Here is a 26,542-nt window from a genome sequence, read left to right as displayed (position 1 = left end):
CTCCTTAAAAGGGTGGTTCAGAATGCAATTTTAAGGCTTGGTTGTGTTAATAAGATGCAAAGCAATGTGTGCTCATGTTAAAGGAAATCATGTTATTTTTTCATAAATCTCACTTTGATTATACACAGCTACCCTGCTAACATGAAAACAACTGATATATTTCCTAGTTCCTCTGAAAGGCCCGCCCTCAAGTGACTCTGAAGTGACATCTGTCATAATGTGCTGCGATTCGCGGCACGACTCCATGTCACGCCCGCACAGGCATGCGCGTGCTTGCGTAAACGGTCAGTCAACCTCATGCCCGCTCTCTAAAATAACATCTGACAAGTGTCTGTAACGAGTTAAAAAAGAGGAGCGGCTCCTTTAAGAGAGTTTTTCATTGTGTGTGTGTTTGTGTGTCTGTCTGTGTGTGTGACACGAGAAGCGCATGTCCGTGGGACCGGTATTTATTTTTCTTTTCCTCTGATGCTCGGATTATTTTCTGTAATATACAGGCACAAGATGTGGGATGGAACCTGTGTGAGCCTTTATTTATTTTTCTGCTGCTACATGGGTTAGGAGAGCTTTCCTGTATTTTTTTTTTAACTCAACGCGTTACACAAGGTCTTTTACATATATCCGGAATATGCATGTGTAAGTAATATGAATCATCCACATATCTTTTGCGACTTTATTATCTGAGATGTAAAACCCATGGAAAGCTGCCTATAGAGAAACAATGCAAAGTTGCGCACACACATAGAGAGGCTGCACGCACCAGTGAAATGTGTGCGCGTGTGTATTTACAGCAGTTTGACTGACAAATATGAATTTGTAGCTAAATCGTTTGCGGTGCAAAACAGCATTTCTCGTTGTTTACATCGTTGCTACAGCATATTGTTAACGCAAGACACTGTACATGTCATGATCAATTTTAACAAATAAAAACACTTACTGGTTTAAGATCACAGCTCCTTCTTTGAGGGGAGTTTAACTGAATCCAGCACTGAACTGGGAGAGATTCTGGAGCTGTGTTTTGTCAAATCATGCTTGCTATGTATTTTATAACTCGCTGGAACATAATTAATATTAAACTGTAAGTTTTTCTGTCTTTGTGTCGTGTCCTTTGGAAGCCCAAATACAGAAACAGAAAAAGCTCTTTGGAAATAGCAGCGTTTGGATGGAATTTTAGCTCTCTCTACTCTAATGTTTCAGCGCCTCTGGCCACGGCCCTTAGCTGTGCAGTGTGTGTGCGCGGTAAAAGAAAATTTGTGATCTCACAGGCCCGGATGTATTTTTTTGTAGTCCCCAAAATTCATTAATTGTAGGCTTTGTTAAGCTAACTCTGTAAAAACCAAGGTCTCCCTTTGCATTGAACTTTGATCTTTTTACATTCAGAGATGTTGTTTATGTTCACACAGCTACATTACACATCAACTAAAATTTTAAATATGATCTCATAGTGGACCACCACTTTAATGGCTGTTTCAATTGTAAAAATAGAACGTAGAAGAACATCAAAAAAATCTGAAGCAAAGACTGGAGACAACAATGGAAAGACACGACAATGGAAAGACAACAATGGAAAGACACGAAATTTGCTGGGATGTCTTTTCTTGTGTAAAAATCAACAAGATGCATAGTAATCTCCAAATGACAGGGTTTTTCGTAACAACCTCTACCCCAAAGAACCATGCTGATGATTTCACTTTTTTCCCAATCATGGTAAAGCAAGTGAACTGTCTATTAGTGTTGGGTACCAAAACCCTTTGTAACCGGTATGTACCGGATCAAATCAGCATATGAATTTTGCTGCCACTAGTGCTGCGACAAGGACGTAAGAAGCATCAAAGGGTTGCATCAAAGACACACATATGCGATGTGTCACACCATCTTTAAACAACTTTGAGGAATATATACAGGCGATGTCAGGCGTTTGATATTGTCGTTTAGGGAACGGACACACGCAACGCACGCAGTACAGCACATTCAGCCTGGTTTTAGGTGAGTGAGAGCGACTCTCTTCAGATCAACACGCATGATTACGTTCATCAAATTTGCTTTAACAAAGCATTCTAAAGCGTATTTTACAAGCAAGGATTCTTACACAGCAACATGCTTTACAAAAGTTGCGTGTAAGGGTGAAACATGTCAAACCTAATGACACATTTAAGGGCTCAAAAAGGCACTCGCTCCCTCTGCTTTCGCGGCACTTGCTCTATCTGTGACAGTGCTGCGCGCATAAGTTTCCTGCATTCGTCAGAAGTTGACGGCCACATTGACACAGGTAATAAAAAGATTAAACTTTAGTCATGTTCATCATGTTGTGAAACACTATCAAAATGTCCACTGTTGATGATATTAGACTTCTGTTTTCAATAGCGATTTTAAAACTTTTATTATAGGAAGTCCTCGGCTCTGCAGAGACCATTATCAGAGCTGTGAACCTACACTAGTCTCATGGTTCGGTTCGGTTACGATTATCATGCCATCGATTCGGTTCAATTCGATATTTAGGTGCATCACGGTGCATTGATGGTGCTTTTCATACACAGTTTTATATTTTCTTCACAGCAGCAGTTCTTGTATTCAAATGTATGAATATATTTATATTTATATACTATTTGTAATACAATTGTAACAATGTTATTTAATACAGTCAGAAACATAAACTGTACCTTTAAACAACATGAGCATTTAGCAAATAATATAAACAAATATAAATATCCAGCTCACTTTCTGATCCTTGTCTAGTTCCCTTAAGCCTGGTTTATACTTCTGCGTCAGGTGACCGGCGTAACTCACGGCGCAGGCAACGCGCGCAGCTGTGCATTTATTCTTCTGCGCACTGTCTCTGTTGGTCTGCATTAACACTTCCGAAACGCTAGTTGGCAGTGAGGTGTAAATCTTCCTCTGTGTCGAGTTTCTTCGCTTCTGTTTTGCTCTTCCTGAACACTTCCTGGTTGTACAAGTGACTCAAACTATCTCATTTTGAGGCAGGAACCGGCGGACGTGCAACAACTTTAACTATGAGGTAAACACAAAACAAAACTTTCCATCCGGAGCTCCTTCACGGGACTCCACACTTGTAAACAATCGCTCGCGCCATTCGCGCGGCTCTCGGTCCTGCCCAGACTCGTCAGCGCTACCAAGCCGACCAATCACAGAGCTTGCGCTATGCGTCGTTGCGACGTGTAATCACAATTTTTGAGAGGTGCACGTCAGCAACGCCGAAGGCCACGGCGAAGGGCTGTGCATCAGCGCCGTAGCATACGCCGGCATTTGACGCAGAAGTATAAATCAGCCTTTACACCTCTTTGATTGGTCACACCCTCAACAAAAACGGTTGCGATTGACTCTTGCGAGCTGCACTCTTCACAGATGAGTGACACTGATAAGCAGCAGGCGGCAGCGGCGATTAAAGCTGATGCATGATAGACACGGTGGAAAAAACTCTGCAGACACGTGCTCGTTTCTGTATCCAGAAGTAACGCTGTAAAACAGCCGAGAGGAGAAGAAAAGTCACGCCAGCAGGTAAAATGGGCCACTGTGTGTGTGTGTGTGTGTTTGTGTGTGTGTGTGTGAGAGAGAGAGAGAGAGAGAGAGAGAGAGAGAGAGAGAGAAATGGAGTACTTTCATTCTCTCGATCTCAGTGAAATAGGGGCTTTTGCTGTTAATGTCAGTGAAAGACTGATCCAGCAAACACACACAGTGAAATTGTGCACAGTTTATGAGTTTTAAGTAGTTAGAGCATTGTAAATACTCACGCTCGCCTCCCTCACAACAGAGCGCATATGAGGTAAATGACGACAGTAATAACCGGTTATGGTTATTACTGAACCAATATCGAATTGTCTGCGTCTGCATCGCGGTGCACCGAAGAAACTATTAATTTTGACACCCCTAACCATTATTAATCAGAAATCTAGTGTACATAGTTTTACATTAGGAAAAGCAGTATTGAATTTAATAACAGTCGGCAAGTACCAAAGAACAGATGTAACACATTGATCAAATGTAGTTTTCAGTCACGCTCATGGAAGTCATATTCAACTCGTTTAGTTTTGCCTTCACTCATTTTTGATTTCCGTCTTCAACACAGGATTTATTTACAACACATTTTTAAACATAATAGTTTAACTAACTCGTTTCTAATATCTACTGTTTTATCTTCACATGCAGTCAGTGCAGAACATTTTACTAGTTATTCGGCAAGACATTTGTATTCAGACAAAGTCCCTTTAAGTATTTTATAGTTTTTATTAAGATTAAAGTGTAATTTAGACTTAATCAGTTAACAACAAAAGTTGAAATAATTAGAAATAATTGTAACTGATTTGTTTTGTATATCAAAAATATACAGTAAATATTTCTTAAGGAGGCTAATAATACTGACCTTAATTTTTTTTTAAGAAATAAATGCTTTTATTCAAGAAATAAACAATTAGAAATACAACTTATTATGACTCCAGAATAATTATGTTTTAGGAAACACTGTGAAAAATTTCAGAAACATTATTTTAAATGAATGGGAGGGCAAAATAAATTAACTTCAACTGTAGGCCTGTCTGTTTACAGGTGCAACAATGTGCCTTGATGTACTTGAATGTTAGAAATGTGTTATCCTACACCAGTACAAAGTTACTTTACAAATAAATAAACAAGTAAGATTATTTTGAGTTTAAGTTACTTAATTATCTTATTTATGAAGACTGCAGAGTAATGCATGAAAAAAATGATTTTTTATTTTGTGATACGTGTTAAAATGTGCTCCCAAAAGTATGTGGCCCCTGCCTGTCCCGCCCATACTAGTAAGCTAATGTAATTTCATAATGCAAATCTTAAATTTATGCTAACCAACAAATGATCAAAGGAAATATATTAATGTTATTCAAATATATAAAATATGAATTGAGGTTTACTTTAAACTTAAATTATATTGTTCTATTAAAATTATTTTTTAAAAGATGTTGTCAAATAAAAGATTTTTCTAGAGTCATATACTGTAATTTTGAGGCTAAAAAGTATCGTTCAGGCACTGTATTGGCACCGGTATTGTTTTAAAAGTATCGATTTAGCACTGGTATCGAAAAAACCCAAATGATAGCCAACCCTACTGTCTATGCATATCTATTGACCTTATTCTTCAATGTGGAAGTGCGTGCGTTTTCGCTATTATTTTAGAACTTCAGATTCAGTTGCCTATGGGAAAAATGACTAGGAATAATAAACCGCAGAAAATGGTCAAACAACTTGCTCTACAAAAAAGTGTGTCTACAGCCGCGTTTCCACTATCGCGCCTAAAGCGAGCGAGCCAGGGCGAGCCAAGGCCAGTGGCGTTTCCACTGTCACTTCCGGGGCCTAATCGGGCCAAAGTGGGGCTTTCTTGGGGCCAGCGGCCGGCCTTTTTCGGCCCGCCGAATACCTTGGGCCAAAGAGGGCCAGCCGGGGCTTCGGGGCGGAGTGAAAGGAGAGGCGGGCACAGTTTTTCGATCGCACAGGAGTACATGCGCCAAACAAATAAATAAATAAATAAATAAGAGAAAGAAAACATCGGGAACAAATTATAGGCTGGGGTCTTTTTTGCATATGATCGCCCTTATGTTCCTCTTTTAAATGTAAGGTTGTTGCATAAAATAATAGTTTTAATAAGTCACTTTTCTTTGCTGCATCTCTTTGATGTTTCAATAACGCATACTAATCTTTACATCATATTAAAGACACAGCAGACAGTAAAGGATTTCAAGAGGTTTTGTCAAGTTTAATAAGTGTTTTTGCGCGTTTAGATGCCTGTGTATATGTGTGAGACCGAGGAAAAGAGCGCTCCATTCATAGCTCTGTTGATGCCGCGAACGGCTTTTTTCTTTTCTTTTTATTGTTTTCATTTATTTTGGAAATAATACACTATATGAATACAACAGAAAGACATTAAACTTTACAAATTTCATGTCCGCTTTTGTAGACTCAAAACAATAGTGTCATATCTAGATAAAATAGCTAAGCTATATTTAAATAATTTAAAGAATTACAAATATCAGATAGGCCTATAATAAAATCACATTAAATAAATAAACCAATATAAAACTAACAAAAGCTATAGCTATAACAATTAGGTACTATATCGAACTGTGTCAAATTTATATTAAACTTTCATTTTTCAAAAGCCTCTTTGAAAAAAAGATTTTCTAAAAAATAAATAAATAAATAAACACCGGAAAATGTTTTAAATATTATTTATTAAGTATCTGGATACGATGATATTAATCAAATCATGCAAACAGAGCATTTTCGGGGTGAGTGAACGCAGAAACTAGGCGACCTTTTTTTCTGTCTTCCAGCTGCGCAGCACTTTTTTGACGGGGAAAACTGCAAGTTCAAAATGTGTTCTGTGTCCTCAAACAAGTGTGTATGTTTTTATATAACGTGGTAAAATTAAAAAAGGAAATTTAAAATACATAAAGAGCTTTATTAGTGCATTGCTGCTGAGTGCAATGAAATATAGGCAATATTTTATAAAGTGCTGCTCTTATGTGCTGAAACACTGAACACTTTCCTTTACTTAAGATATAATAAGCAACATCTTTAAATAAAGGGAATCACCTATTAAGTGTCATAAAGCCTATAGGGAAAAATAATCATGTTTCAGTTCTCTCCGGAGCATTTGGGATGAATGTTGGACAGCGTCTGTCTAGAGGATGTTATAAAATGCATTTTATATCGAGTTATTAACGGATAATTTCATATATGTGGTGTTAAATTATGGATGTGTGCGCTCCCTGCACTGGGTCCCTCCGTTGGTGGCAAGACCACTGGATTTCGATGCCAGTCGGTCGGCGAGTAAATGAATATGATAAATAAAAACACACAGGCATGTGCGTATAGACATGCGTTGTACTACTGTACAGTAACGTGTCATTTGTTTGTTTTGGTTGTCCTATTTTAATAGTTTTGTGATGATGTGATGGTGTGCTTTATCTGCATGATTCTCGCTGAAGTGGGCGTTTGAGTGACGTTCGATTCGGGGGATGTTCTGGGGGCGGGGTTTGCTGACGCGCTGCAAGCTACTAGCCCCACAGTGGAAACGCGACATGATTTCGGCCTCACTGCTCAACCTCCCGTGCGATTAGAATAATATAAAAAGAAAATGTCAGTTTGCATCATCAAGCAAGCAGCATAACAAGTTATTAACGTCTAAAAATGAATGGAAGTGAACGAGACTAAAAGTCTCAAGCCAAAAAGATTCAAAAGGCTGTGCCCGCTCACACGCAAACAATAAGGTGAACAGTCTTTGGGAAAAGTCATGTAGTGCATTCCAGCCTTTAGCGGAATTTAGGCTGTATGCAGCAAGGTAGCTTAATAGGTTTGTGAAGGGACCTAACACAAACATCATCATCATCATCATAACCTAATTAACAACATCAAGGGTTGCTAATCAGGTATTTCAGTAATCTCTTTCAATTAGTATAAAGATCCAAATGTAGCTTTCTGACAAAGTACATGACTGCTCCCAACGCATGTGTCATAAGAATCACTTAAAAGCCCTATTTGATCTCACCAAGACAAGCCCACATCTACACCAAACACATTACATTTAGGGCTGGGTGATATGACAAAAATCTCATCTCGCTATACAAGTCATTTCATATCATAATAACTATATATATATAAAATGTAAATTCAGCCAATTAATATTTTTTATATCTATTGACTACAGGTATAGGACTATTTCTTTTTCTCAGAAATCTACTCTTTTATACGACCGTAAAAACTGGCTGTGATTTCAATGGTAAAAAACTAAAAATGCTACAGTAAAAATCCATAACCTGGTTAATAGTATGCTTCCTTAATATATAGGGCGAATAACGATAAACTGACTTTCTTGTAATTCCCTGCATGGCACGTCACTTTTATGCGTTTTGTCGACATTGATATGAATCTTTTTAGTTGTTTCTCCATCAGTTATGTACATTAGAGATTTATGTTACATCTAATGTTGATAAAAAATGTTTATTTCATGACTTTATTTTATGCGTGTTACCATACTGGTGTTTAGTAGCTGTGTGAATGACATTGACCACCTTCTATAATCTGATACACTTTTCTGCTTGTTCGAAAAGTTGTTTGTGATGAGCATTGGTTCATTATGCAACTTTCTCATCACCACCTGTATTTGGCTGTGTTAAAGTGTTTATCTGTGTAACAAAAGATGTGTAGATGTTGGTAATTCAAAATACAGACATATTACATGTAAGGGACTATTTTACTGTAAAAATGACAAATTACTTTTACGATTTGTACTGTATTGTTAACGGTGGAGTACTGCCTTTTTTACAGTAAATTTTACATATTTACTTTTTACAGTGTGTGATAATAGTTCTCACTAATAAATACTAAGGACTGTGATAAAAACATATGAAACATTTATCAAACATTAATGATTGCAGATCAAACGTAAAAATGACATGTATTGCTAAATCGAAAGCAAAACGTTAACGTCGCACTTTTAGGATTCAACTTTCTCACAATGCTGTTATTTCTTGTTTCTGTCTGAATCCCCCCAATAGTGTGCAATATTGCTCCCATAACAGTTATGAAAAAGTATTACTGTAAACAATGTATTTTGTAATACCACAAAATAAATGATAGAGCATAACATGAAACGATAGACTTTTTCTACAACATATAGCACAACCCTAGAAGTAAGGAAAGGAGACAGCCTTTACCTTGGCACCCACATCCTTCAGACCCTGGTGCATGTCTCGCAGGACATCTTTGGGCTGGCGTGGTATTCCATTGTGCTCCACCTCTCGGAGCTTGCGATGATAATGCTCCAGCTTCCTCTGCAGCTGCTGGATGGTCTGCGCAGACTTCTGGTTCTTCTTCTCGAACACCTGCTTGATGCGAGTGCTCTGCTGTTTGTCTGCGTTGTTTGCCAGCTTCAAGTACTCGGCTACATTGTCGTCTCTTGCTGTTTGTTCGATTTTAATCTGCTCTGTGAGTTTAAGAATCTTCTGCTGTAGCTGAGCAATGGCCTGCTTTGTGCGCTGAGGATCCAGGGTGCCATCCACTGAATCCACACCGTACTGACCGCCATCTGAGCATGTAGACAGAGCGTTGGGAGACACTGCAGGGCCCGACACCTCCAAACGATCTTGCTGCAAAGGGAAGAGTAAGATTTTGTAGTCACAATATCATGTGTTAAACAAAATGACACACTATTCAGGATAATGCTGAAAGAATCCCTGCAGGCACACAATATCATAAGACGTTATTAATATTAGGTTAGATTAAGGTCATGACGTCAGCTGACCAAAATTCAATGTCCAGCCAGCATCTAAGTACACTGTTATTTTAACCTTCAATAACGACGTTGATATTTGGTTGATTTTAGGTTGTGTTAGAAAGTGAGTCAATTGATGACAAATACTAACATTTATTCGTCAGGTATGACAACCAAAATCCAATGTCTGGTAGATGTCATAGAGGTAATGTCCACTAAGGCTGGGCGATTAATCGAAAAGTGAGAACCTATAATCAATCTAATTTTTCCAGGTACATTTTTTCAATTACGTTCCCCTACCGCATGTGGAGTCACATGACGCTGCCCTTTTCAGACTAATTTATACTTATTATTTTATGATTTATACTTATTATATTATTCTGATACTAAACTTCTGCCAAGTGCATGCGTTCGGTCTGGCGTAGCTTTTATATACCCGTGCACCTCTCAAAAAAATTTAACGACACGTCACAACGACGCACAGCTCAAGCTTTGTGATTGGTCAGTTTGGTAGCAGTGGCAAGAGTGGGTGGTTTAAATTAGTTTTTTTATATGTTTTAATGTGTGTTTTAATAGTTGTTCAGCGCTGATGTTCAAAAACTAATTATAAGATAGAGTGTGTTTACTTCAATTGTTTTAAAATCAACCAAACAAAAATTCAACATTCAAAAATCTGTATTGACTGTAACTTGTCAGTAAATAATGAGGGCAAAAACATACAATAAATAAATAAAATAATCATTCATTAATTATAATAGAGTTAAAATGTTCAAATAATCAAGATTTTGATGTTAGGTCAAATCGCCCAGCCCTAACGTCCATACAATGTCAAGCCGTATTATCATTAGACATTGATATTTGGTTGATTTTAAGTCGGACATTGTGCATTGAAGTCAGCTTGACGTTGGGTTCTAACGTCAATCCAATTTGTATTTCTTAACCAAATTCAACATCCCCCAACGTTATGGTAAAATGTCAATCTGATGTCATGTTGATGTCCTGTGCCTGCTGGGAATGCTGTGCTGTAATACAAACTATTTGTGCATAGCCAGACCTATATAGTCTAGGCCACAAAATATTTCATAATCAATCTATGACAACAGTGCAGTTTTTAATTCTCTTATCTTTTGATTTGATAACAGTGAGCTATTAAGCTTTCCTAAACACCAAAAGGTTCCTACAAAATGCTTTCTTTTCTTTCATTTTCTAAACACTGTAGATTTCCGTGCCTGTTTTTTTTTTTTTTTTTAAAGAGCGCAACACATATTTATACATTGATATATTAATATTAATATATTATATTTCGAACATTTAGAACATTTTGGGGCAGTAAAGTTCTATTTTCTACACGCGTTTCAAAAACACAGTTTTCTTAAAATAAAACAGCATCTTTAGATATAATTTTTTGCTGGAGATACTGTTGTCCTAAAAGTAAAAAAAACTTTACACATACTTAACGAATGCTATAGCAGAAGATTTTGATGGATTTAAAACCTTGACTTTTGCAAACAGCGATATACCTAGTGATGAAGCTTATTTTCAGAGAATTGACATAAGCAGCAAAACAATTACTTTTACAGTTATAATAAAAAGTTTTGCTTTATTGCTGTATTGTATATACAGAACAAAAAGTAAAACATTACAATAAGGTCGCTCATCATTAAAAAATCAACAGTGAGAAAGAAGTTAATATTTCTTACAGTTACTGCGTTAATATCAGTAAAAGTAATACAAAGAAATTTAGTTAGTTATTAAATCATTAGTTATAAAATCCATTTAATAAAAAGATTACAACTTTTAAAACTTTTTTGAAGTTTTTAGCGTAAGTTTAGTTAAATAATCTTATGTTAACTATTGGAGCCTTATTGTGGTGTTAATGTACAACAGCTCTATAAATAATCAATAGAATTTTCAATCAATATTTTAGCACTGAGCAGGCCCATTTAACATGAGAAAATGTTAATGTTTGTACAATTCAACTAACCAATTACACACCACCGCAAATACAATATTAAAACACCACTGCAAATACAATATTAATAATCCTAAAAGGTAAAAAAACAATCTAATTATTCATGATTTTTTAATTGCCACATCAATATCAATACCACCATCACAATATCTTGAATTATAGAACATCGGCTTATGCCTAACCTTAATATAAAGCTGCTTACTGGTAATAACCCAAGTTATCTAAATAAATTATTTTAATGTACAAGAGTGACTCTGTTCCAAAAGAACCAATTATGCACTTAATGATAAAATTATGCACTAAACTGTACTGCACTCTGATGATGACCAAGTCAGATATCAGTCACAAATACATTTTTAAAAAGTAAGACTCTGAACTACATTCTTTAACAAGAATAAAACCATTACCATTAATGTCGGTGCACTTTCAGTACGTTCCATTTTGAAAGACGTGCCACGTTTAAACTACTGTATGTGAGTGACTACACTAGTCTCAGGTGACGTTAACAGTTTGGACCTCTGTACTATGACATAGCCCTCAAAATTCTGAGATAATGCAGGGCATTAACTGATAAAGAATGGCACATTGCACCTCATCATTAATTAAAACTTTAAAAAAAAGTTACCAATATTAAAGAAAAATAAATGAAGTTTCTTCTTTTGAATGTGCATTTAAATAACCAAAGAATTTAATCAATACCCTTTGATTGTGTGAATTCTTTAGTGCAACCTTGCAAAAAACTGAACTCTGAACACCTATTGACAGCCAAGTCGAAACCAGATTATCAGTGATATGGCCTTCACTGATCTTAGATAAACAGCTGTGGACAATCCAAGAATCCATCAGAGTCTTTATAAAACTGACTAAGAGAGCCAGCAGCATTGTTTGATCATGATTTACAAATGATTCATTTGCCAATAAGATCAGATGTTTACTGCCAATGAGGAGTCCCCCCCATTGCAACACAATATACAAAACATGGATAGATTTCCGGTTATGTAGCCACAGGAAAACCTTGGTAAACTGATCATGTGGTTGACAGGTCATTTGATAAGGTCCAGATGATATCAGTTTGAGATGTTCCAGCTGACTTGCAAATGCCTTTTTCACACCTAACTGGTCAAAAGAGGATTTTCTGCTCGTTTATCCAGGAATCAGTTCTGTTTGATTAACAAAAGTGTTAAAGCCTCTTACGGAGCTAAGCTAACTCTGTACGTTGGCCTCTAGTTTCACTACCAACATCGTAAGCTGTGAAACTACACTGTAATTGCATTTAGAGGCTAGCATATGGGGAAAAACACTATTATATATATATATATATATATATATATATATATATATATATATATATATATATATATATATACACTATATACTATTATATATATATATATATATATATATATATATATATATATATATATGTATGTATATATATATATATATATATATATATATATAAATAAAACATTTAAAAGTTAAATAATTAAATATTAAAAATATATATATATTTTTTTTTTTTTTTTCTGGAATTTTGTCTATAGATGCATCCTGAAATAAATGTGGAGCTTATGTTTGGAAACTCTTATGAGAGAGAGAACTTTCTCGATGGTGCCACTTAGTTCTTCAACAACAGGTGAGATGAAGCACTTTGGCAGTCACCCAGACAATTTAGTGTGTCTGGTGAAAAATGCTTAGCTGTTAAAAAAGGCATGCTTAAAAGCATAGTACTGTGAACTGTGAGTATAATGACCCCCTAGAGACTTAATCCAGTAGTCTTGCTCAACTTTTTTCCCGGTAAATAAATTCTGATTGCTATTTTGAGTGAGCAGTAGCAAAAAATTAACTGGTTTTTCAACAATCTGAACTGCAGTTCTAAATAAAGTTGCTGCACCTGTCCTGCTAGAGCAAACTTAACCTTGACTGTATCCTTGAGGACAAATGAAAGCAAACAGCTATCCTGATCCTACATCCTGGTTGGAAAGAGGGAGGAAAGCATTGAATTTGACATAATGCTTAATGCTGACTGCAGAAGTGCTCTGAACTGAAGTGCATCCAAAGACCTGGCTAAATATAGCAAGGCTTAGAGAACATAGTGACCTGCTACACAAGCTTCCTGACCTGTGAACGCTGTCAACTCATCCATCCATCCTGGAGGTTTCTTTCAGACACACGCAGCAGGCAACAGATTGCCATCTGCACAGATTGCTGTTCAATTCAAATCTGTCTTCCCATTACTTTCACACAAGCTACTATCACCTTTTAATAAACACTGTTCACATCCCTCTAGCAAAATGATTACAAGTACGTGAAAACCATGATGGGCCAAACGTACTCTTGTAATTGTACAATTACTCATTTGAAACATATTAAAAATTAATGCATCTATTACTACATTTTATATAATATTGGTTTCCTTATTTTGCTGACGAATTATTTTTACACTAAAGAAATAATACAGACAGGTTTGCGATGTTTAACCTGTTTTTAATGAAAAACGTATGAACAGTCATTATAATACAAGTCATTTTATCTAATGGATAAATGTTAAGAAGTTGACAAAGAAATACCAAAGGTCAGAACACAAAATACTAAAGTGTAAAATAACTAGGCATGTTTCAATAGCATTTTTCCTTTTCCGATATTGACTCTGATACCTGAGCTCATGGTATCAGCGATAACGAGTGCTGAATCGAAACCCAAGTGTGTATCTGTAGAAATAATTGTGTATACTACTAGCCCTGTAGAAAATGACAAAATAATTTACGTTGTGCTTCACACTTATCCATTAAAAAAAAAAATACAACTAGTTTTATTATCAGACATTCATTCACCAGCAAAAAAATTGACTGTACTTTACAAGCTCAGCCACAAATCAAACACTATACACTGAAAAAAAACTGTATTTTTACAGTATAACTTAGTATAAAATACTTGGTAAAAAAGTCTGCATAAATTAAAGAAATATAAAGCAAAAAATAAACTCTTTGAAACTTAAAATTCAGTATTGTTAAAAAAATTAAATAGTGCATTAGCAAAGCTAGCGGACATGTCTCATTTAAAAATATGGTATCCGATTAGTTTGTGTTTTCAAATACTTGCCAACACCGATGCTAGAATTTTTGCAGTATCTGCAAGTATTTCCAATAGTAGTATATATATATATATATAATAATATATATAATACGGTATGGGAACTAGGGGTGTCAAGATGAATTGTTTCCTTGGTGCACCACGATGCAGACGCGAACAATTCAGAATCAGTTCAGTAATAATCATAGCCGATTATTATGTACTGATGTCATTTATCACAACTGTGTTATATGGCGGTAGCTTACTATGGTGAAGGATGAGACCGTGAGTAATTAAAACGCTCTAACTACTTAAAAAGCAGATAACTGCACAATTCAGTCCTTGTGAGTTTGCTGGATAGCCTTTCACTGACAGGCAAGTACATCAGATCCTACATAGGAAAAAATGAAAGCTGTTAACCCTCTCTCTCTCTGCCTCACTCTCTGTGGCGCCTTTGAACTGCTGGCGTATTTGTGAGGTAATGTTTGATCTACTTTCTCGGCTGTTACAACTATAACGTTACTTGTGGATCCAGACACAATCATGTCTCTGTGGATCATGTAGTTCTGTGCATGTACTTGAGTTTTATTTCATACATTCAAAAAGAGTGTGTTTCTTTGAGCAGGTAAAACTAAAGGTACAGTACATATTAGGCTTGGGCGGTATCCAAATTTTGATACCGTCAAACCGCCTCCATATTTTACCCCGGTATCCGGTATTACCGGCGTAATAAAAAAAATTATGACGTAAGGCTCAGACAGCATCACCAAACTGTTGGCTTAAGCCTAAACCATTCAGAAACTGAATACATTATATGCGACCTTAGGCTCGCGGGCAGAGAGAGAGAGAGAGAGAGAGAGCGAGCGAGCGCAAAGCGACGCACAGCACCTCTCTCTCTCTCTCTCTCTCTCTCTCTCTCTCTTTTACACACACACACACACACACACATCTCTCCCGCGATTTATTCAGAAATTTACTCCCACACCATAAGAAATCTGGCCGGCTCCCGCGGAACAGCAGCGGGTGTGCAGAGCTGTAATCGGGCAATAAAAATTATACCCGATAGGTCCCGAGTCCGACAGGTACATTTTGATTGACAGCTTTATACAGCCCAAACCCGTTCACAGCCTACATTAAAATGTGCTCATGCACACAGCTCTAATGCATTTTTTTCAAGAATGAGTCATTTATATGTTTTAACTTCCTTTATTCGTAACAAGCGTAGACTATAGGCCACTTGAAAGTTGGAACAAAGAAATAAAATAAGTCCTACAGCTGTAACATCGTAACATCTTAGCACTCTATAGGTCTAGGTACATGCACTTAGCCTTTAAATTAGCCTACACACCAATGAAAAGAAATCTTGCTTAACAAATCAAATTAAAATAAACTCTAAATGGTGACGGGTATTTTGGCAATAACGAAATTAAGATAAAGGCTGTGCAAGTTGTTTCTCCACTTCTCTTCACAATCTGGCATTAAGGCGGCGGTGAAGCTGAATAATAAAAGAATAATGCCACCATTAGCCTGTATACTCTGTTTACATTATGATTATATGGTTTAATTAATATTTAGGCTATTTATAATTTAAAAACCCTTTACGCACCAAGATTAGGCTACGTGTGTTTGTGGAGGAACATTATTAAATCCACTGGCTTTAGCGCAGTCTCTCACTCATGGTGCGTCCAGCAGCTGAACACCCTTTCCTGCGGCTACAGGTCGAGATGCAGAGTTCTGATCCGGCTGAAGTTTTGGTTAGGATTGTTTTTTCATCTTCTACCAGTCAGGAACATGCATTTAATTTTCCATGACAGCAGTTTCACTTTAGCGAATGGCCTCTTCTTTTTACCTGTCAGCTTGCGGTTTAGGGCTCTACCGTAATATGCAGTGTATGAGCGACCGCGAAATACCTGCGGCTGGAATAACCGCTCCTTCTGAGCTAGTGACTGGCTTGACCGCCGTCAAAATTCGCTTTTTTACTACTTCATCATCTTTTGTTTTACCTTTGCAGGTATGGATTTTAATGCAGGGATTTGGATTTTTTCGGGTCTCGCTGGGTTCGGGCAAAGATCTTTAGCTCTAATGCAGACCTCTCGTTCATATTAACCACGTCTCCCTTCTGTTCAGTCGAAACTCCCAAACTGCAGGACACTTTGAAGCGCGACTCGTCACGTCTCCTCTCCCCCTCCCTCTCCCCCTCTCTCCCTCCCTCTCCCTCTTCCTCTCCCTCTCTCCTCCACACTGTCCCGTAATGACAACCACACATACGTTTTTGTTGGCATTAAATAAAGGATATTTAATATTTTATGACGGTATAACGGTATTGAAACTGACACCGTTGCTATTTTTAGATCCCGCGGTATACCATAATACCGTAATACCGCCCAAGCCTAGTACATATATCTGACTGCTTGTTTTAATACAAGAATTATTGTGTTGCCAAGTAAAATATCAAATTGTTAATGTAAAGCGTTAATGCACCGTGATGCACCAAGATATCAAATTGAATCAAATCGACAGCATGATAATCGTAACGAACCAGTGTAGGTTCACAACTCTAATCGGAACAACCCTAAAAAGTACGGCAACAGAATATAATAATATATAGCTAAATGAAAAGCTTTCTAGTGTCCAACAACCTAGATTTTGATCTAGATTTTTTTAGTTTTAGATTTTTTTCCCCAAACTTCTTTATTACTGAAACCGTAGATGATAATGGCTGGCAATGACAATCAGTGATCGTGGTAGACTTGATGTGTGAAGTACACTATATGACACTCACCCGATCAGCCTCCTCGGTGGAGTGGTACCCTGAGGTCAGCAACATGTCCACCAAAGCTGGGCTGCTGGGTGTATCGGTGGTAGAAGAGGAGCGTGGCCGTCCTGCCTGCAGCAATGGGTCCTGGGTACTGCGCCTGTGGATCTGAGGACTGCCTTTTTGGGGGGCCTCCCCTACCCCCCCTGCCTTGCTGCGGCGGCTCTGCAGGCTGGTCCCTCTCTTCATCATGGGGGGGCCTCGAATCTGCTGCAGCACGCGACTCAAAGCTGCAGGGGGGGCGGAAGTGTGAGGGTCAGAGTTAGGGGCGACCGTGATGCCTTGCGCTTCCCCCAACTCTGGCCCCACTTCTGGAGGTTCAAGGATGGGGCCTGTGGAAGAAGAGGTGTAGTCGTGTGGCGAGACGGATGAACGCCTGCGCTGGGGTTGGAAGAAGTGCTTCAGGCCATGGCCCAGCGCGCCCATGTTCTCCAAAGCATTGTGGGTAATTTTGGACAGGCCGTGATCAGGCTCGGAAGCCCTCCTGCTCACCTCCCGCTCTGCTCGACCCCCAGAGTCTGGCTCCTCCGCCCCAGGCTGCTCGCTACCACCCTGGTCCATCAGGAGGCGCCAGTCTCACTCAGAGGGTCAGCACAGGGGTCTAGCTAAGCCCCGCCTCCACCAGCCCCCTGATAGGCTGTTTCAAAAGCCAGGAAGCAGAGGGTGGCAGCAGTCAGGTGGACTCTGAGAGCGTACATGCATCTGTGGTTTGGCGCAAAGTCATGCTCGTCTACCACAGAAGGAAAATAAAATGGATTATGTCATGCAGCTGTGAGCGATGGAAAACAAGCTACAACTACATCACAAAAGCAGCACATTGGATGGCTCAGAGGCAAGAAGATGCAGCTGACTTTTTTTTTTTGTACTTTAGCCCTTTGTAGATGGATTGCATTGCCATTCGTGATCATGTCTCGCCAATATATTAATGAGAGTGAAGTCATGGATTAAATAAGCCACACCTCAGAGGTTCTGAGCCAACCAACTAAAACTACATTAGCAATATCACTAGAACTAGAAAATCTACAGCCATGGGTTTTGCCAAGCAAATGAGGTATGACAGCACTACAAAAAGCAAACAATGAAGATGCTAATTTCTGAAATGCCTGAAGGGTCTTTGGGTCAACTGTTATGAAAACACTTCTGGTGCAACAGATTTAATTGCACAATTTCGGACCCTTTTTTGTAAATCATTGCAGAAATTCCTCAAATAATCCCTATAAGCTACCCTGTGGATAAGGTCAAAAGCATGTATGCAAAATAGGGCTACATGATTTGATGGGAACAAAAATCAATTTCATATTTTGTAGGATGTTTTTAAGACTAATATTATCATCTTAATATGACTTTTTTTTTAAACATCACACCACCAGACCTTCTCATTAAAAGGCATAGTTCACCTGAAAAAATCTGTCATCATTTACTTCCCCTTCATTTGTTCCAAACCAGTTGAAATGTTTTAATGTATAACATATCTTGAAAATAAAATATATTAAAGTATGTCGGAGATCTGTCACCAATGACTTGCATAGTATTTGTTTTTCCTACTATGGATGTCAATGGCTACCATATCTTACCACATACCGGGCTCAACAATAAGGACTGCCCGATGGCCAGGGGCCAGCGTGCAAGCTGTTCAGGACAGTAGACTTAGTAGTAGTTTTACTGGTCGGACTGGGCCAGTGCTGCAATGTCACTAAAGTTTAATTTGGCAGTGACTGTTTGTCAATTGTGTGCAAATAGGGTGTTTTCTCACCTAGTCGTTTGTCCAGTTAACGCGGTTCTTTGCATATGTGAATCCCGTAATTGCTTTCAGATTCGCAATCCATGATCCTGTCTGAGGTCGCCTGAATGAGTTGGTCTCTGCTCGATTGAAATGAACTCTAAAGCAGATCGATTGTAGTGAGAAAGCAAAATGATACAACTAACTAACTAGGAAATTGACAGAAATCACCCTCTGATCATGTTTCCATATTTTAATCTTATGATATTTTGCATTAGGCCTATTGTTTTGTTAATTTCTGCCCTGACACCTCTAGAAAAAGATCGACATTGATGTGCTACATGATCAGACAGCAGTCTCTGTTATTTCTGTCTATGATTTAAACCTATATGCATAATTCAAGCCAAAGTTTTCTTTATTAGATTGAATAATTTAATAGATAGATTTTTACAAAACTTGACAACTGAAATGAGGCTATGTATGAGGAAGTCTTACCTCTCTGATTTATAATTGGTGACGATGTCTGTGGGTGCACAGTGTTCAAGTGCATATTTTTGATTATTAAGTTATATATATATATATAATTATTAAATTATATATAAATTATAATTTATATATATATATATATATATATATATATATATATATATATATATATATATTATTTTTGTTTTGTTTTTTCAAATTTAGTTACAATCTCAACTGTATTTTTTTAAATTGTCAGTAGTGTTAAGGAAAAGTTATGCTGAATAAAAAGTTTATGTATACAACTATGTTTGGCTTTTGACACATTTAAAACATGTGTAAGAAATAGCTATTAACTTCTTTTTTTTTTTTGGAGGGGCCAGTGACATTTTTGGCAGGGCAAGTAAAACTCTGAGGCCAGTAGAAAAAAATCATAAGCACTGAACCCTGACTAGAGCTGCAAATAGATCGCAATCTCGATTTAACCCCTAGACAATCTTAATCTAGCATTTCTACGATTCTGACAATCATATTTTCAAGTTCAGGAGTGGATTAAAGGTGGCCGCACAAGTATTCTCATTGCTTTACATACATTTTTCAGCAACGTGGACACCTCCAAATGGTGTTGAAAGAATCACATGCTGTATTTATAAGATATAATTCACCCCAAAAATGTCATTTCTGTCTTCATGTAATGTATTTGCAACCGTAAAATCACATGTGATGTGAGCTGTTACCACAGAGAGGGCTGGCGGGTGCGCGCCTGTGAATGAAGTCTACTTAAGTGAACAGATCCAGCATAGGCTGCGAATAACAGGTAATAAAGTTGTAAATAACATTCTGTTTGTGGCAAAGAGTGATAGTTTGGGAACCGCGCGGGAGGTGAACTGCTTTTAGCAGTGAAAATAAAACCGAAAGCGCACAGTGTTGCCAGATGTAGCTGACTGATTCCAGCCCAAAAAGTATCCAAAACCCGCTGAAATGCAAAAATACCCACCCAGTCTTCTGTATTCACGAAAATCCCGTCAGTGACAGATTTTAAGCCGAAAATTACAGATTGTTAGCATATGTCTCAAACACAATAATTCAACATCAGAATTATCATCAGCATTAATGACCAGGACAAATCTAAAGTCTGTTCAAGTCCACCATTCCAATTCTATACAAAATTTAGCGTTTTAACCAACAGTACAGCTACACAAAGCCTATTGCTGTTTTGCCACACGTTTGAGAAATAACAATAATAATAGCACACTCATATTAACCTTTATTTTACATCTATAGAATCGTGAAAAAATTGTGATCTTTATTTAAGCCCATAAAAAATATGATAATAATAAATTTTAAAAGAATACAAAATTTTCGTAATTCTCATTTTAGCCAGAATGGTGCAGCTCTGACTCTGCCATATTTTTTTTCCGTTCAACAGACCACAAAAATTAACTCAAAGGTGAGTAATTGATGGCAGAATTTTCTTGTGTGGGTGAATTATACCTTTTTTTGAAGATTTTTTTTTATTGTGTAGATATGTATGGCACATTTTGTCCCCAAATGCAACTTACCTGTTAACATACCCTAACATGCAACTTGAACTTAACAGCAAACACTGTAAGATATTGAGCTGTTCACTTGTCATATCACAGTGCCATAATGTGCTTTGAAACATTCATCAAAATCTCAAGCTTATTTTAAATAATCGTGCAGCCCTAACTCAAAGTTAAGGTGTGAATGTATGAAGTGATGAGTTATAGGTTTGGCGTTGTTAGGGCCTACTCACACTATGCTATCTGAACCGTGCCCAGGCCCGTTTCCCAGATCGTTTGAGAAGTATTAGTGTGCTTAATCGGTTCCCTTGGCCGGCCCTGGCCCGGTTGGAAGAGGTGTGCCTGAGTCTGAGAGCGGTTCACTTGGGCTTTAGCGCGGTTGTGTAACGCTTGAGTGCAAAACGCGCCTTAGCCAGAAACTGAAAGCGAGACGTGACTTTTATGGGACTGTTTAATATGGATTAATTCATCATTCTCACTGTTCAATGAACGCAAACTGTCGTAGTTTATTAAAGACGCAGACTCCTCACTGCACGCCAGCTGCGCACCTTCAGCAAACATTCTAATTCCTGCAGCACGAGAACTTTATGACTCTTTATGAGCATCAAAAGTGGCTGATCTGTCAGGCGAAATATTTGACTGTGTTTCACGGCATCCCAATTGACTAAGCACTATAACTAAAGAAATCTCCACTGTGCTGAGTGAGAGCACTTACTGAACAGCGCAGCATCGATGATGTAAGCTCGCCCAGGCCCAAATGTAATGCGAGTGCAGGCGGTCGGGGGAGACAGGAGAGGGGGCAAGGGTGCTTTGGCCCGATTCACGGCAACTGTACATAGTGTGAGTACGCCCTTAAACACAGAAGTGAACTTGGTGAGGTGACAAACCCTTAGTGTAGCCGAGGCAATTCCACAACCCCAGATGGCCACTCAACAAATCATTTATCCACAAAGCACAACCTTTTTTCAACTCAGTCTAGCTTATTTGTTTTGGACATGCTCAAATTAGTTTAGACTGACATGGCAATCTCTTCATGACAATATCACAATAGATGTTGAAAGACAAATATGATAAGGAGTTAAATAGGTTTAGAGAGAGATAAACAGTGCCTCCTACCATTAGTCCAGCCTGGCCTCCACTGGCTTACAGCAGTTCAGAGTTGGCTGTAAAGAGAAAAAAATGGTTTTCAGATGAGACTCAGATGACACACAGTACAGATTAAACATTACGCTCATTCACTTCAATGGTACGAATTCACACAATGACAACAGGGTGTGCTCTTGTTTGGATTATGATGCATGATTTTGGTTGAGTCATTTCCGGGAACATAACTTCTCATTACATCATTAGATGACACGGTGCATTACCAGCATCCTAAACAACCTTTTATTTTCTTGATCAAATTTGCCATACTAATTTTGTTAACTGCTGAGTAAACAAACATGTCAAACTTTGCAAAAAACCTCATCAGGATGTATGAAACAAGTATTTATAAAACAGCCAGAGCTTTAGGTGTGTCAAACTGGTGGTTTGAGTCTGGTGGTGGCTTAAAATGGGCCTTGAATGGAGAGAATAACAGCCAGCTGTAATCCTCTTTATTCAGCTTACTTCAACACACATGACGCCTCATACTGCAGTACCACAGCACTCCAAAATAAGTTCAGCTGTTAGGAGAGTGAAATAGTGACCGCTCACTTTTTTTTTATCAGCTTTGGTGTCATTTCGCAATTGGAATGCAAAAGATTCCTCAATAGAGTGCAGCGGTGACCTCCCTCTTTATTAGCAGCCTAGATCCTGAAATTAGTTTCCACACAGGGTTTTTGAAAATGCGTTATAGCTCATGAACCAAGACTACTTCATGGCATGAAAGATTAAAAGTACTACTGTCTAGTGAAGCAATGGAAAGCACACAAAAAAACAATAGAGATATATAAAGGCATTGATTTAACTTTGTTATAGATTTTTTTGTAAAACATTATGGGTGTACTGGTACATGTTATCAGCCTGATCTGTCATGGTACAGGAATGTACAACAGCTTAAGAGCCATTCAGCATTTAGCCAGCACGAAAACGTCCATTGCAGTGCACAGAAATTGTATTTAAAAAAAATAAATAAATAAATAAAAACATTTCTTCCTGAGATAACATCAAATAAAACAGTGGTCATGCCAACTTGTTTTTGTAAAAAGAAGCTTGCACCGGCTGCAAGATCTTCTGATTGGTCTACTGTATGGCTGCACAATATGTTGTTTCAGTATTGATATTGTATTGTGCGAGAGTGCAATAGTCACATCACGGAATCAGTCAAGTTGTGATAATTAATCAGAAATGAAAGTTCACAACATAGTGGCAGGCGACGTGGTGGCACAGTATTAAGTGATGTTGCCTCACAGCAAGAAGGTTGCTGGTTCGAGCCTCAGCTGGGTCAGTTGCCATTTCTGTGTGGAGTTTGCATGTTCTCCCCACGCTCACGAAGGTTTCCTCCGAGTGCTCCGGTTTCCCCCACAGTCCAAAGACATGTGGTTCAGGTGAATTGGGTAAGCTAAAATTGTCCGTAGTGTATGTGTGTGAATGAAAGTGTATTTCCCAGTGATGGGTTGCAGCTGGAAGGGCATCCGCTGCGTAAAACATGTGCTGGATAAATTGGTGGTTCATTCCGCTGTGGCGACCCCACATTAATAAAGGGACTAAGCTGAAAATGAATGAATGAATGAACATAGTACCATCATTTCAAATTGTAAACTTAGAGTGAAAGTTAATTATTTGCATTTGTTTTTAAGGCCTGTGACCAAGCATTTCAAGCTATCATCTCAAAAACATTGCATTGCATCAATTAGATGCTTTGTTTCCAGTGAAGACTTAGAAAAACTTGTTCATGCTTTTATCGGCAGTAGGTTGGATTACTGTAACGGCCTCCTCACAGGCCTTCCCAAAAAGACAGTCAGACAGTTACAGCTCATCCGGAACGCTGCGGTCAGGATTCTGACCAGAACCAGAAAATCAGAGCACATCCCATCCCACCTCAGGTCCTTACACTGGCTCCCAGTTACATTCAGAATAGATTGTAAGATATTATTACTGGTCTATAAACACTAAATGGCCTAGGACCTCAATACATTACAGATATGTTCAATGAATACAAACAGATCACTCAGATCTTTAGGATCAAATAAACTAGAAATTACAAGAGTTTAGTCGAAGCAGGGTGAATCGGCTTTCAGCTACTACACCTCTCACTGCTGGAATCAGCTTCCAGAAATGATCAGATGTGCTCCAACATTAGGCACATTCAAATCAAGACTGAAAACACATCTGTTTAGCTGGGTCTTTACTGAATGAGCACTGTGCTACTTCCAACAGAACACACTATTGTTTTTGTCTTCTTTTTCATTCTTTTATAACCTGTTTAAACACATTTTATCAGTTTTTAACAAGGTTTTTTAATCATTTTTATTATTATATTCATTACTTTTATTCCTGTATGTAAAGCACTTTGAATTGCCACTGTGTATGAAATGTGCTATGTAAATACATTTGCTTTGCCTAATGTAATGAATTTTGGCACAATAAATTAAACGTTTGCCCCTTACAGATCAATTGTACATTTAAATAATTATTTACTCAATGAAAACGATAGTGTTATTATTACCCTTATACAGTGGTCATTTCATTTCTGTTGTTGAATACTGTTCGACTCCCCAGAAAATCGTAAGTCATGGCTAACTTAATTCTTTACACAGCGATATTCAAGTCATCTGTTGAAATTGTATTCATATCATATTATATATCGCTGTAAAAGAAAATATTGCAATGTCAGGTTTTTTTCCAATATCGTGCAGCCCTAGCCTAATGCTGACATCGATAAGCAGCACTGCTGCATGTAAAACTAGAAATTCTTTGAACTTGTCACTGTGTCTTAAAAACAGGACACATTTACGAGGCATTTCAAAAGATGTAAGCAAATAACATACGTTTACATGCCAAAAATAAATAAATAAATGTAAAAAAACTGTCCCATCTAGTTTACACATAAGCCAGTCTGTGGTTTCTTCTCTATACACAAGAGCAGTGATTGAACACCAGTTGAATGGATCTTCCTTGCAAGAATTTGCACTAAAAGATAAAATTTTAAAGTCTATTTTAAATCAAATGCACAACTAAAGGGATAGTTCATCCAAATTAAAATGTAGTCACTATTATTATTATTCATAAAAATTATATTGAATGGCTGTGCTGCCTTTTGTAAATTGTAGTCAAATGTATGGGAAGTATAAGAACAAGTATATTTAATAAAACAAAAACTTAAATGTCATTGATTTACAACCTCGTCTTAAAAGGAAGTTATTGTCACAAATAAATTTCCTGATGTACAGAATTACTAGGATTATTTATTCTGGAACATGATTGTGGCACTCTAAATTAAACCACAAACTGAACAAATCACATTCAAGATGAAATTAAACTCTTTTAAAAAGCTGATTAAATTATTCGGCTTTAATTTCTTAAATCCTGTGTTTACAAAACGTCTCGAATGTTAACCTCACCACACAGTGTTCTGCCAAGTACACCAACATTTCTTCTTACCCTTCGAAAACAAACACCACTGCCAAAAACGATCTTGAAAACCCAAATCCAAACCACAAAAAGATCAACCATCCACAGTCAAACCGAGAAACAAGTCAATATGGGTCCCGACTAAACCCAAGGCCTACAACTAGTTTAGCAGGAAACAAACCCACACCCAGCTTAGCCGTAAACAAACCCAGACCTTAATTAGTTCAGAAGCACAGTATCCTCCAGATGTGGGAGTGGCACAACAGCAAGGTGACACACACATAGTACTGTGAAGGAATAGTGGTGTGTGTAGCTTTACTCGGTGTGGAGTGTTGATGTGTCTGTGTCCTACATGCATAATTAAATGGACGAGTGACAGAGTGACGCACACGCCTGGCACAGCTATTCTATAACACAATTATATTTAACGCAACAGCAGTTTAACAGGCCCTGTGCACACCCAAGATCACCCTAGGGTGCTGTCACACCAGTTCTATCGGTCCAAAAACATGAGTATTGATGGTACCTTCAGTAACTTGTGTGAGCAACATTCTTTTGAGCAGCCTGTTCTAGTATCTAAGAGTTAAAAATGAACTCTCTACATCTTACAAGGGCAGATAATGTCACAGCAAGTCAATATATGTCACAGGCATGGGCTTTGAACATTTTACAATGTTTGATAGCTCTTACTGGTTTCTTAATATACGTAGAAATAAAAAAATACATTTATGCATTTGACAAATGTGTTTACATACAAAGCCACTTGCAGGTTATGGTATACTTTTTTATGTTTTCCAGGAATCTGATCATGACCTTGCTGTTTTTAGTGCCATGCTCTACCAGTCAGCTGACGGAGTCAAGGAAACATTTAAGATTGGATCTGATTCAAAATTTTAAAACCTCAGTTTGACTAGAGTAATTTATAAGATCATTTATAACAGAGCTGAAGATAGAAATGTTTAGTTTATTGTAGCAAAAGAAAAGTATTGTTGTCTCCGTTTAATAAAAAAAAGCTATTTATTGTGCAAATAGAGCTGCAGATTAATGAGACGGAAAATTACTGTGTACTGCAGTACCAATTACTTATTTGTTACATACTGAAAAAACTTGTTCAAACCTAATCCATGTCAATACAGGAATG

The 26,542-nt window shown here is 37.6% G+C and overlaps 1 protein-coding gene across 28 annotated transcripts in view; it reads right to left on the bottom strand.

The window, feature by feature from the left end:
• The window catches only part of tmcc1b (transmembrane and coiled-coil domain family 1b), a 44,338-nt gene that overhangs the window by 12,088 nt on the left and 5,708 nt on the right, over nucleotides 1–26,542 (bottom strand). For 4 of the 28 annotated variants that reach the window (XR_012386834.1, XR_012386836.1, XM_068224193.2 and 1 more), the window contains exons 3-6: nucleotides 21,964–22,010; nucleotides 21,563–21,698; nucleotides 17,086–17,848; nucleotides 8,703–9,134 (exon numbers count right to left, since the gene is read on the bottom strand). Coding sequence is in view for 18 of the 28 variants with exons in the window: in XM_068224193.2 (XP_068080294.1) it covers nucleotides 8,703–9,134; nucleotides 17,086–17,679 (1,026 nt within the window). In the remaining 10 variants the exon portion in view is untranslated. 28 annotated transcript variants of the gene reach the window in all.

Source organism: Danio rerio, chromosome 11 (assembly GCF_049306965.1).
Source record: "Danio rerio strain Tuebingen ecotype United States chromosome 11, GRCz12tu, whole genome shotgun sequence".
Taxonomy (NCBI): Eukaryota; Metazoa; Chordata; class Actinopteri; order Cypriniformes; family Danionidae; genus Danio; species Danio rerio.
This window is presented reverse-complemented; position numbering and strand designations above follow the sequence as displayed.